Source organism: Cervus canadensis, chromosome 25 (assembly GCF_019320065.1).
Source record: "Cervus canadensis isolate Bull #8, Minnesota chromosome 25, ASM1932006v1, whole genome shotgun sequence".
Taxonomy (NCBI): Eukaryota; Metazoa; Chordata; class Mammalia; order Artiodactyla; family Cervidae; genus Cervus; species Cervus canadensis.
Genome location: NC_057410.1, coordinates 44,509,435 through 44,523,103, shown reverse-complemented (window position 1 = coordinate 44,523,103; position 13,669 = coordinate 44,509,435). Strand labels below are relative to the sequence as shown.

General features: G+C 35.8%; 1 protein-coding gene across 1 annotated transcript in view; it reads left to right on the top strand.

The window, feature by feature from the left end:
• PTPRQ (protein tyrosine phosphatase receptor type Q) overlaps nt 1-13,669 on the top strand; it is a 293,179-nt gene that overhangs the window by 71,183 nt on the left and 208,327 nt on the right. The window contains exons 23-26 of the mRNA XM_043446813.1: nt 4,108-4,307; nt 5,385-5,634; nt 7,735-7,863; nt 11,964-12,110. Of these exons, the coding sequence (XP_043302748.1) occupies nt 4,108-4,307; nt 5,385-5,634; nt 7,735-7,863; nt 11,964-12,110 (726 nt within the window). The remainder of the gene's footprint in view (nt 1-4,107; nt 4,308-5,384; nt 5,635-7,734; nt 7,864-11,963; nt 12,111-13,669) is intronic.

The following is a 13,669-nucleotide window of genomic DNA, read 5'->3' as shown; positions in this document are numbered from 1 at the left end:
TCTCTTTCAGAATTTTCCACAGTTTATTGTGATCCACACAGTCCAAGGCTTTGGCATAGTCAATAAAGCAGAAATAGATGTTTTTCTGGACCTCTCTTGCTTTTTCGATAATGCCACGGATGTTGGCAATTTGATCTCTGGTTCCTCTGCCTTTTCTAAATCCAGCTTGAACATCTGGAAGTTCACGGTTCATGTATGGCTGAAGCTTGGCTTGGACAATTTTAAGCATTACTTTACTAGTGTGTGCGATGAGTGCAATTGTGCGGTAGTTTGAGCATTCTTTGGCATTGCCTTTCTTTGGGATTGGAATGAAAACTGATCTTTTTCAGTCTTGTGGCCACTGCTGAGTTTTCCAAATTTGCTGACATATTGAATGCAGCACTTTCACAGCATCTTCTTTCAGGATTTGAAATAGATCAACTGGCATTCTATCACCTCCACTAGCTTTGTTTGTAGTGATGCTTCCTAAGGCCCACTTGACTTCACATTCCAGGATGTCTGGCTCTAGGTGAGTGGTCACACCATCATGATTATCTGGGTCATGAAGATCTTTTTTGTACAGTTCTGTGTATTTTTGCCACCTCTTCTTAATATCTTCTGCTTCTGTTAGATCCCTACCATTTCTGTCCTTTATGGAGCCCATCTTTGCATGAAATGTTCCCTTGGTATCTCTAATTTTCTAGAAAAGATCTCTAGTCTTTCTCATTCTATTGTTTTTCTCAGTTTCTTTGCATTGATTGCTGAGGAAGGCTTTCTTATCTCTCCTTGCTATTCTTTGGAACTCTGCGTTCAAATGGGTATATCTTTCCTTTTCTCCTTTGCTTTTCACTTCCCTTCTTTTCACAGCTATTTGTAAGCCCTCCTCAGACAGCCAGTTAGCTTTTTTGCATTTCTTTTCTTGGGGATGGTCTTGATTCTTGTCTCCTGTACTATGTCATGAACCTCCATCCATAGTTCATCAGGCACTTTGTCTATCAGATCTAGCCCCTTAAATCTATTTCTCACTTCCACTGTATCGTCACGAGGGATTTGATTTAGGTCATACTTGAATGTTCTATACTTTTATATAACTATAGATATTTTGTATATTTAAAGATAAAAATCTTCCAGCAGTTCATTGCCAACGGGATAAGCTGAAATGGACCCTGTGTGTCTTGAGAGGATTATTCAGTTGTCAGTGTTAAAAGAAACATGTGACAAGCTTTATGTCCAGTTCTTATTTGAGACCCCATTGAGAGAAGCAGGTGAATACATGCTCTATGCCATAGGAAGAATTGAGAAAAAAAATTTTTTTTAGAGTTTATTTAAAATTAGAAAGTAATGATTCTTGAAGTCTTTTACTGATATTGAACCTACTTATATTCAGATTATTAGCACAACTAAAAATTGAGAATATTATTATTTTTAAGATTAAATATTCATTAGGATATGAAAGACAATTTATGACTTACACTTTTAGGGAAAATAATTGGAATAATTTTTTAATTTCTTTACAAATAGTTTGGTCTTTTAAAAACACTCACCTTGGTAAATCCTGGTACATTATGATTTCAGATTATGATTTCAACTTGACAGCATTTTGAACTTTATATATTTTATATTCTGCTAACTGACATAATTTCTAGAGTCATTCTCTCTCTTGGCAAATTATGATTTGGACAAACTAACACTCTAGGTTGGTGTGGAAATAATCCTGGAATGGGAGTTTCATTCTGTTTCTAACTTGCTATGTTTTCTTGGAGAAATTACATAATCACATAATCACTTACCTTATCATTTTTAAAAAATGTTGAGGTTAAAATGTAAACCTAAGTTTAGCTAGATCAGTTACGTCCAATTTTTCCCCCCAAAGCTTCCTTTTTATTATTTATGTTATGCAGAACTCAAATTTAATGAAAATTTCTGTGGAATAAATAAATTGCATTTATTATTATTAAGCCAGAAATAATTTCTCTCTCCATGAATAAAAATACTCCTGAAGTATTCATACAGAGTTAGCCCATTATACCATTCTAAGCTGATATTACATTCACAAGTACAAAATCTCAACTTTTTAACTCCCCATGCAGCATTATTTCAGACAAATGTAGATTTTATTTTAGCTTTAAAATATTAGAAATATCCCTTGTACCTTCATTTTTAACTTGATGGATCCTTAGTAATGTAGGAAAATTCTTTACATAAGTCTCTCTATTTTATTTAGAAAGATTTTTTTCTGGTTCAAGAAAATGTATGTTTTGTATAGCGTACATTTTGAAAAGTTTTAGTTGCTTTCACATACTTGTATATTTACTTGTTTATCTATGACTTCAAAGTGTGTGAAAGGCCTATCGGTAAGATGATATGACTTTATAAATAGAATTTTTTAATACTTTAGTATCATATCTTTACTTGGAGCAAGAGTCACTCTATAAAAATCAAGAGAAAATGGGGTTTTGGTACCTAAAAATCCAGAGGTAGAAACTAGAATATTTAAAGTACAGGAAGACCTGTCAGCTACAAAAAAGAGCCAGAATTAGTCTTCAGAAAGCATCAAGTCAAAAAAAGAAAACATAGATTTACTGGGGCAAAAATAATGTAAAGTTAATAAGAAAACATCTTTTTCACTAAATGTTGTTTAACAGATTTAATTAATTTTTATCTATTATATTGAGTTTGCTTTAAAAGATATTTTGAAATCATACTTTGGAATTTATAAAGTTTGGTTACCTTATAAATTGAAATATTTCTACACTTGAGCAGATTCTCATGATTGCTAAGGTAGATTTGGAAATGTGCTAGTTTGTATGCAGTCTGCTATTAATATAAACTTCAGGCATTTTTACAAAATTTACATATTTTAGACAAAGAAATTTTAAAAAATGATTAATATTAATGGCAAAAGCTTTGGTTCTTATAGTTCTATAGCATTAGATATTTGACAGACTTTTTGTTTTATTATATTTTATCTACCCAAAAGAAATTTTAGTGCTAAATCTTTAGTATTAGAGAGTTATCATATTGTCATTGTCCTTCTTAAGCTTTAATTCCATTGATAAATTCCCTTGAAGAAAAAAATTTCTATCCATTATGTCATCCATTATTAATGATTAGTCATCATCCCAAATTGTTGTTTTTTGTTGTTGTTAAAATGCAGCTGTTGTCAAGTTTCTTATTTACTACTCTTTAATTCATATCATTCACATACACTTCTTCCCAGGGCCTAACTTTCTTACATAATTTATATGGCTTTCATTTTCAGATCACATCTTGATATTCCTCTCTACAGTGTACACCTAAACACTGGTTATTTGATTTCTTAATACTCAACATATTTTATCTCAAACATCTTGTCTTTTTTTTTCTTTTGGCAGTGACTTGTCATGGTTGTTCTATATTCTAAAGGACATCGATTATTTACTTTGTCAGTTTTCCACAGTTAACCTTGAATTAACAGTCATCCCAACTAAAATAGCCCACAGCTTATTATAGTGCAGATTACTAATATTTAATAACAAGGTATCATGAGTTCTGATGAAAGTTGATTTTGAGGGTGTATAAAGGTTAAAATATAGTAATCACAACCAGTTGGTGGTATCCACTTTATATTAGACACTGGATATTTACTTATACTCCAGAAATGTGATTTTTGTGCAAATGGTTGGATAATTGTTTGAATTTGCCACTTCTTCATTATCTAAGAATTTGCTACTTCTTCATTATCTAAGGAATTTACATAATTCCAAAGTACATCAAATGGTAAGATGTAAGATAGTCATTATTCAAATTTGTATAACCACAGATAGCTGTTGATTGGATATTTTTCAGACTTATTTGAAATAGTTTATTGATGGATTTATTGACCTATTAATCCTGAAAAAAGCTTATTTGCCTCCTAAACACAAGTCTGTGGGCCCAATTTCTAATTTGTTATCTAAAGCAAAATCAGTTTAAAAAGTATACCCAAGTATATATTTTAAGAAGTATTACCCAAATAGATTTTATCCAATGTATTACATATTTAATTTTATATAATGTGGGAATTGTAACATCCTCGAATTATATAAATGTCATTATAAGTTTTATAACAATATTTTTCTTCTCCTTCAATCCCTTACACGTCCCCAGCTCCAGGAAAAGTGGTGAATCTCACCGTCGAGGCCTTTAACTATTCAGCAGTAAACTTGATTTGGTATTTACCTCGGCAACCAAATGGCAAAATTACCAGCTTCAAGATTAGTGTTAAACATGCCAGAAGTGGGATAGTTGTGAAGGATGTTTCAATCAGAGTAGAGGACATTTTGACTGGGAAGCTGCCAGAATGTAATGTAAGTCTCATTGAACATTTTCTATGTCTCAAAAATTTTAGGTAAATTACATCTTGAAACTCCCAGCATCTGGATACTATGTATTTTACCAAAGTGATTATTAGCTATTTGATTGCTTACAGTATCATACTATATACACTTGACTATAGTCAAGGTAAAATAAGAGAAGAGTTTGAGAATTCAAGAGTGAGATATAAAAAAATCCCTTAGGGAGCTCTGGAAAGACTTGATAGGCATAGAATTAGTGATAGGCCTTGGAATAAGTAGGTGATTGTGGGAGGGTGGAGGATACTTTATAAGCCTTAAAGCAGGAAAGCATAGGATATCACTGGGAAAAAGATAATCCTTACATGTGACAGGAGAGGAAGGTATCAAAATAGTAAAGTTTAAATTTGTGGAATTAAATTGTTTTTGTTGTATATTATCTTTAGTGAAGAATTTGTTACTACGCTAAGCACTGATGTGAAATCCTTGGAAATACTGTAATTATGCTTTTTTAAAATTAATTTTGGTGATCATTGTGATACTATTAATGAAAAGACAAACAAAATTACTTTTCTTTTAAATGCTTTAAGTTAATGGAAGTCACAAATATTTTTAATTTAGATATATTTCTAATATACATAAACATACATTCACATGTTCTTTTGGTGTTACCTTTTGAATACTTATGGGGAAAAATGATCATAATAGTAAGACAGTGATGTATGTTTGAAATTTCACAAAAGGAAAAGAAAAGTTTATCTTTTTGGCTGTTAAGCTTTTAATGTGGATTTAAACAATTTTTATTAATCATTTTGCTGTAGTTATACCTTTATTCAAAGTCACATGAAATCCTGTTCATAAGAAAGATTAAGGTATAAATAAGCACATTCTATTCTAAAGCTGTGGACAATGGTATTAACCATGTATCTGTAGATAATAAATGGGTATAATTAAAATCTAGCAGATTTATCTGTAGCTATAACAAGTAGTACACGCACAAAATAATATTTGTAATATAAACAAAAAATGAATCACACGTATCTTTACCAAGGGATATATTATTTTCCCACTTATGCTTATTTTATTTACTAGGAGAATAATGAATCTTTTTTATGGAGTACAACCAGCCCTTCGCCAACCCTGGGGAGAGTCACGCCTCCATCTCGTACGACGTATTCATCTAGCACGTTGTCACGGAGTAAGATTAGCTCTGTGTGGAAAGAGCCTATCAGTTTTGTAGTGACCAATTTGAGACCTTATACAACGTATCTTTTTGAAGTTTCTGCTGTTACAACTGAAGCAGGTTATATTGATAGTACGATTGTCAGAACACCGGAATCAGGTATGGTTTTTCTTTTCTATTTTTTTGTAGGAAAAAAAGTTAAATTATTCATAGAATAATCTTTCAATTTTTTTTCATGTAGATCTTTTTGTTAAAGATCTTCCTTCTCTTTCAGTAACTTTTTTCTCCTTAATAACGGATAATAGGCATGCCATTTGGAGCATCTTCAATTTCAATATTCTTTTAAGGTACTGACATAAGCATCTAAAAGGAGAAAGGAGATTTGAAAGAAAAGATTGTTGAGCTAATAACCATGCTCTTAAGATCAGCTCTTATCATTCTGTGATCTCAGGGATTTTTAATAATTGCCTCTGTGTGTCTACATTTTACATTATCATCTGGTGATGACTTCTCTCACTGATATTGCTGTTACCAGATGTGGAGATAACACCTGCAGTAGCAGGAATATCATGTGATTAACATTCAGTATCAGAGAAAAACAGTAGTTAGAAAATGCCTACCTACCTGTATCTTCTCTGTACTGCAGTTTCTTTATGTGATGAATGGAGACATCTTCATTGTGGATATGGTGTTAGTACTAAATGAGCATTATTAGATGTTATTACCACTAAATTCTAAGAGTACATATTTCTAGGTATAGTATTTGCATATTTAATTATATTATGTAGGCAGTGCTGGGCTTAGTCGCTCAGTCGTGTCCGACTCTGTGACCCCATGGTCTGTAGCCAGCCAGGCTCCTCCGTCCATGGGATTCTCCAGGCAAGAATACTGGAGTGGGCTGCCATGCCCTCCTCCAGGGGATCTTCCCGACCCAGGGACCAAGCCAGGTCTCCCACACTGTGGGCGGATTCTTTACCGTCTGAGCCACCAAAGAAGCTGAAGAATACTGGAGTGGGTAGCCTATCCTTTCTCGAGGGGATCTTTCTGACCCAGGAGGAGAACTGGGGTCTCCTGCATTGCAGGCGGATTCTTACCAGCTGAGATACTGTTACGTCACTGTATTACACACTATAAGACAAAATACATAGTAGCAGACTTTCAGTTATGATAGATAATTTTTAGGTTGCTGGGCATTATTCCTGGTAGGGTAATTTCACTAAAGCGTAGTATTTTTTCTGATGACTTAGGTGTTAAGTCTTATCATTTCACTACACATAAGTGTGAAGGTTTTTTACCTTGACTTAAATAAAAATCTCAGAATAAGACCATTTCCTCTTCCATACTCCTTACTTCTTATTAAGAAAAAACTAATTTCATGAGAGTCACACAAAGTGAAATTTGGTTGACAGGTTTGTTTTAAAAAATATTTGGAATGTTTTGTTTCAATTAAAGATTTTTTAAGATATTAGATGCATGTATGGGGAGAAGGAAATAGCAACCCACTCCAGTGTTCTTGCCCGGAGAATCCCAGGGACGGCGAAATCCCAGTGGGCTGCCGTCTATGGGGTCGCACAGAGTTGGAAAACAACTGAAGCGACTTAGCAGCAGCAGCAGCAGATACATGTATGAAAAACAGACCTCAACGGACATGAGTTTAACAAACTGCGGGAGATAGTGAAGGACAAGAAAGCCTGGTGTGGTGCAGTCCGTGGGGTTGCAAAGAGTCAGATATGACTGAGCGACTGAACAGCAACAAATGAAAAACAGACTTTTAAACATCATTATTATTTTTATGTCACCAAGATTACATTAGAATATAGGTTATAAATTTCCTCTCAGAAGCAAATCAGATGTTGATAGAAAAAGCAAAATCACTGCTGGTAGATTCCGAAGGTTGAGTTACTACTTTGGCCCTTCCACCCGTGTACAACAGAGGGAGAGTGTTTATCAAGCCAGATGCTCAGGGCTTGTTGAGTGCAATGCATATTAATATATATGCTTCAGGACACGTAACTGTACAAAGAACTGCATAGGAATGAAACACCCTATGCAGTCATGTACAACATTAAATAAAAATAGTAATGGTTGCAAATTAGGAGTTTAATGATCCACCTTTATTCACATTCTTCAATTATAGCCTATTGTTTCTTTAAGTTGAAAAAATGCTTTGCTGTGTGATATTTTATTTTTTCTCTGCTTTTGTATTTTATGTATTTAATAAGGTGCTTTTAATCCATTTTTTTCCTATAATAATTTTAGTGCCTGAAGGACCACCACAGAACTGTATAACCGGCAACATTACAGGGAAGGCCTTTGCAATATCATGGGACCCACCAACTGTAGTAACAGGAAAATTTAGTTACAGAGTTGAATTATATGGACCATCAGGTAGGTCTTAATCAATTTTATGTTTATCTTTTGGAGAAAGAAATGTATAAAATATTTTACTATTTTCAAACTTTTTAAAAATTACTGAACTTTTTTTAAAAGACCCTTAAGCAATGTTAAACTCTTAAAACCTTTTGTTTAAAGCCATAAATAAGGATGGTAAAGCCTTGTCGACGTTCCATATTTCATGACAAAGGGCTGAAAGAATGAGATAATCCCTCAAGAAAAGAAACATTAGAGGAGATAACATTTTTTTTTAAATATTTGATCAGGAGGACCTTGACTTGCTCTGATTGCAAATGTATTTATGAAGAAAAATGGGCTTCAGCTATATTAAATCAGATTTCTGCTTAGAACAAAGAAGCCATTTCAGATAATTGGAGGTCTCTAAAAATAGTATGAGCAAGTTTATAGTGTAGTGAGGTTACATCTTTATGAAGAAGCAAGAGCTGGACATCTACTTGTCAGATATTTTGAGGACTTCAGAAACTATGCTAGTGGAAGTTAAGTAAGCTCTATAATTCTTAATCCAAGATTCTATGATTCAATGAAAGAAATTTATTTCAACTAGTAATGAAATAACATAAATGCACATATTGCCATTTATTTGAAGGAATGGAAAAATAGACAAAGGTCCAAATTAATCATTTTGAAATTTCTAGGAATCTGTATGAATCACATGGGTGACCTTTATTTCTCATCCCTGAGTACCTTCAGTTCAGGTCAGTCACTCAGTTGTGTCCGACTCTTTGTGATCTCATGGACTGCAGTACGCCAGGCCTCCCTGTCCATCACCAACTCATGAGTTTACCCAAACTCACGTCCATTGAGTCAGTGATGCCATCCAACCATCTCATCCTCTGTCGTCCCCTTCTCCCCCCTTCTTCAGTCTTTCCCAGCATCAGGTGGCCAAACTATTGGAGCTTGAGCTTCAGTATCAGTCCTTCTAATGAATATTCAGGACTGATTTCCTTTAGGATGGACTGGTTGGATCTCCTTGCAGTCTAAGGGTCTCTCAAGAGTCTTTCCAACACCACAGTTCGAAGGTATCGATTCTTCGACCCTCAGCTTTCTTTACGGTCCAACTCTCACATCCATACATGACTACTGGAAAAACCACAGCTTTGACTAGATGGACCTTTGTTGGCAAAGTTCTGCTTCTCTGCTTCTCTGCCGTCTAGGTTTGTAATAGCTTTTCTTCCAAGGAGCAAGCGTCTTTTAATTTCATGGCTGCAGTCACCATCTGCAGTGATTTTGGAGCCCAAGAAAATAGTCTGTCACTGTTTCCATTGTTTCCCCTTCTATTTGCCATAAAGTGATGGGACTGGATGCCATGATCTTAGTTTTTTTAATGTTGAGTTTTAAGTGAGCTTTTTCACTCTCTTCTTTCACTCTATAAAGAGGCTCTTTAGTTCCTCTTCACTTTCTGTCATAAGGGTGGTGTCATCTGCATATCTGAGGTTATTGATATTTCTCCCAGCAATCTTGATTCCAGGTTGTGCTTCATCCAGCCCAACATTTTGCATGATGTACTATGCATAGAAGTTAAATAAGCAGGGTGACAATATACAGTATTTAGGCTCCTAAAGTTCTGAAATGTTTTCAGATCTAAAAATATGATAGTCCTTTTCTCCCCTCCCTGTTCAATACACAGACACACATGGATACCCAGACACACCTCTTCTATTTGGTATCATTTTCCAAAATTTTGACAAGGTACTCTTTCATTTGTGAGGCTAAAAAGTCGAGATGTATCTATTAATTATTGACTTTAGCAACGTGGAAGTCATTAGCCATCTTAACTAGAGCAGTTATGATGGAGTATGTGGGGTGAATGCCTGTTTGAAGAGAGAGCAAGAAAAGACCATTGAAGCAGTGGGTAATAGACAACTTTTGAATTTTGCTGCAAAGTGAAGCAGTGAATGGAAGTGGGTAGAGGGGGTGGGTGGTGAGCAGAGTTAACAGGTTTTCCTTTCAGAGGGAACAAATGAAGCATATTTGCTTGCTGATGGGAATAATGAAAAAAGACTAAGTCAATGATATAAGAAAGGCAAGAATTATTGGAAAGATGTCTTTGTTTAGGTAGAAAATGTAGGGATTAGTTTGAGATAAAAATCTAGATGGTTTATCCTTTATAACAGTTTGTAAGGCAGAATCTATGGGTGTAGATGCTGTAAATACGTGGTTGTGTTGATGGGTGTATGTAGCATATGTCTTCTGAATGATTAGTTTTTCCAGTTTAATGAGAAGTAGTACCATCAATTGGGAAGGAAAAATGTAAATATTCCTCTACAAAAGTAGAGAGTGACTGTGCTACTGAAATTAAGTGCTGAGCACCATTTAGGGCTCATTTGAAGTGTGGTAATGAACAAAGTGATATCAGAATGGATTTGTATTTTTCTCCAACTCCCTTCAACTTAATGTAAAGCAGTGATTATTACTGGCAGTGTCACTGAGGCTGGATGAAGAGTGGACATTCAGTGGTGAGGAACCGAACAAAAGTAGTGGTAAGATCAGTTTGTTTTGGCTTCTGGAGCAGTGATCAGGAGACAGAAAGTGTGAGCAGAGACAGCTGCATGGAATTGAGATAATGGAGGATTTACAGTTACTGCTAATAGGGATGTCTGTTATAATGGTGAAGGAGTGACTGAGATCTAGTGTGGGACTAGATTATTTAAGGAGAGCTTGGAGTGGTTTAAGGATGATCTCTAGGAGTATAAGAATTACCACAAATTCATATGGCGTGTATACGTGCTTAGTCACTTCAGCTGTGTCCTACTCTTTGCAACTCTATGGACTGTAGCCCTCCAGGCTCCTCTGTCCAAAGGATTCTCCAGACAGGTACACTGGAGTGGGTTGCCATGCCATTCTCCAGGGCATCTTCCCAACCCAGGAGTCGGATCTGTGTCTCTTTAAGTCTCCTGCATCGGCAGGTGGGTTCCTCACCACTAGCACCGCCATTCATAGGGCAGCATTGAAGACAGTGATGCTGAAGCAGGAGCTGAACCATCCAGAGTGAGAGTGAGTGATGCTGGGGTGCAAAGGTCACCAGAACAATGAGAGTCAGTGAATGCACTGGTGGCAGGCGAGCTAAAGCTGTGGAGTTTTCCAAGCAGGGAGCTAGAATATTCTCAGACAGGGCAAGGAGGAGCAAGGAGAACACATATCACACCTGACCACCTAGTCACTGGAGGGCTCTGGGGAAAAAGTAACCTATCACCCCCCTTGAGGAAGACCTGCAGGGAACAGAAGTGGTCTCGGGGAGAGCTAGGTTTCAGTTACAGTAAGAAGGGGAAAAAGCTATTCAGAAATTGAGGATTTAAGGAATTTTGATGATGGCCCAGTTAAGAAATTTTGCTCAGTAACTAAACTCCAGGACATTTCTAAATATATCTTTTTATAAAAGAAGATTTAGCATTTTAATTGAATTTGAGTATGAAACACTGTCACTGTTTTTATATTGGTAAAACCTAACACAGTCCTTTAAAATATGCCAAAAAATAGCATGACAGTTCAATAGGGCTTTATATTAATATAAAAGTAATTTTAAGCATGAAACATTTCTATGTTTTTTTTTTTCCATCTTGGTTAAATTGACACAAGTGCAATTCTAAGCTAAATGTTTAATAGTGAATGTCAGTGCATAGGTTAACACTAATTCAGTTCAGTTCAGTCGCTCAGTCATGTCCGGCTCTTTGCGACCCCATGAATTGCAGCACGCCAGGCCTCCCTGTCCATCACAAACTCCCAGAGTTTACTCAAACTCATGTCCATCGAGTTGGTGATGCCATCCAACCATCTCATCCTCTGTCGTCCCCTTCTCCTCCTGCCCCCAGCCCCTCCCAGCATCAGGGTCTTTTCCAATGAGTCAACTCTTCACATGAGGTGGCCAAAGTACTGGAACTTCAGCTTCAACATCAGTCCTTCCAATGAACACCCAGGACTGATCTCCTTTAGGATGGACTGGTTGGATCTCCTTGCAGTCCAAGGGACTCTCAAGAGTCTTCTCCAACACCATAGTTAATTACTCTATACTTAATGTAAGAATGATTACATGCTTGAAGAATACATAACCCACAGTTATGTTTTGCTTTTTGTAGGTCGGATTTTAGATAATAGCACTAAGGACCTTAAGTTTGCATTCACTAATCTAACACCATTTACGGCATATGACGTTTATGTTGCGGCTGAAACCAGTGCAGGGATTGGACCTAAGTCAAACATTTCAGTATTCACTCCTCCAGAAGGTAAGAACATCTCCTCTAGTGTGTGAACGAGAACTTTATTGAATCAGTTAAACATTGTATTAGAAACTATTTGGTTGATATTTATCTAATTCATGTTATTTCCTTATCAGATGACTACCTAGTACATTCTGAACATGTGTTCCTCAGAACACTAAACCCATAGCAGGCTTCATGATAAGAGGGAGCAAAGACCAAGTGAACGTAACAGCAAACAGTACATGTTGTGTCAGCCTGCATCTTCACAATGAATACTACTGGCAAAATCTCAAGACTAAATACATTTAACATGGTTTAAACTCCATTATTTATTGTATATTCTGTTTTTCCACAAAGTGATGTTCAGAGAAATCCATGTATCCCACAGTGCCTATGGTGGTGTTGCCGCTCAGCCACTAATAGCATCCAACTCTTTGCGACCCCATGGCCTGCACTTTCTCTGTCCTTCACTGTCTCCCAGAGTTTGCTCAAATTCATTTCTGTTGAGTTGGTGATGCTATTTACAATCAAAAGGATGTTCTAAGCAATTGAGGATTCCTGGAAGGGGCATAATATAAATTTACCAGAATAGACTGAAATTATTTTCAAAATTTCTCCTGAAGAAACTTGTTATTTGTATATGTTAGATACCACAGTCTAAGGCTAACTGTAGCATTTAAAAAATGTTACCATGCCATTTCACAAACCTGTTTTCTGGGCCTACACCAAATTTGCTCAGTGCCTTTATATATTGTACTTATTTAGGAGAATTCAACAATTTTTTTTTTTACGATCACACGAACACTTGATAAAACAGATTTTGTTTGTGTGATAGCTAATATTCATTAAGTTGTGAGTTAAACACACATGTGTGCACTTGAGCACATGCATATACACACACAAACAAGGTAGGGCATACCTTCATCAGATAAATCATTCAAGTGTTTGTCCATGAGAGGGCAGCAACTATTAGGGAATTTTGTACTTCTCCCCCATTTCAAAGAATGACCCTTGAGAATATTTTGCCATTGAAAGGGTGTACAATTTATGTTGATTTCAAATGAAAATAGTAATGTGTACATGGTTTCAATACACAGATTAAACAGAAGCATCCTCATAAGCAAAGTGTTTTTATTTTTTTTATACCAAAATTTCTCTTTTGCATTTATATCAGAAGAATCTTAGCATGTATGTCTTCTCCCTTAGACCTGAAATTTCTCCCACTTCTACCTAAACCTGCTCTTAAGGATTTGCAAGAAATCTAGACAGATTTATGTATGCCTGCCAAACACAACATGCCAGCAACGTGGCCTTTATCAGACTTAGAGCCCTTGAATCTGGTCTTTTCTCAACCAACCCAACTGACCAATTTGTATTCTCATGTTGTACAATTAAATAAATTCAATCTTAAATCAAGCTGATTTTGGGGCTCCTAAACTGAGTCCACAATTTAAGATAACTGGTTTATTGTCATCATTCTTGGCCTACAGCATTTGACCAAAACAGGGAACTAGATAATATAATGTGTGTGTGTGTGTTAGGTGTCAAGTCATGTCTGATTCTACGCAACCCCAAGGACTGTA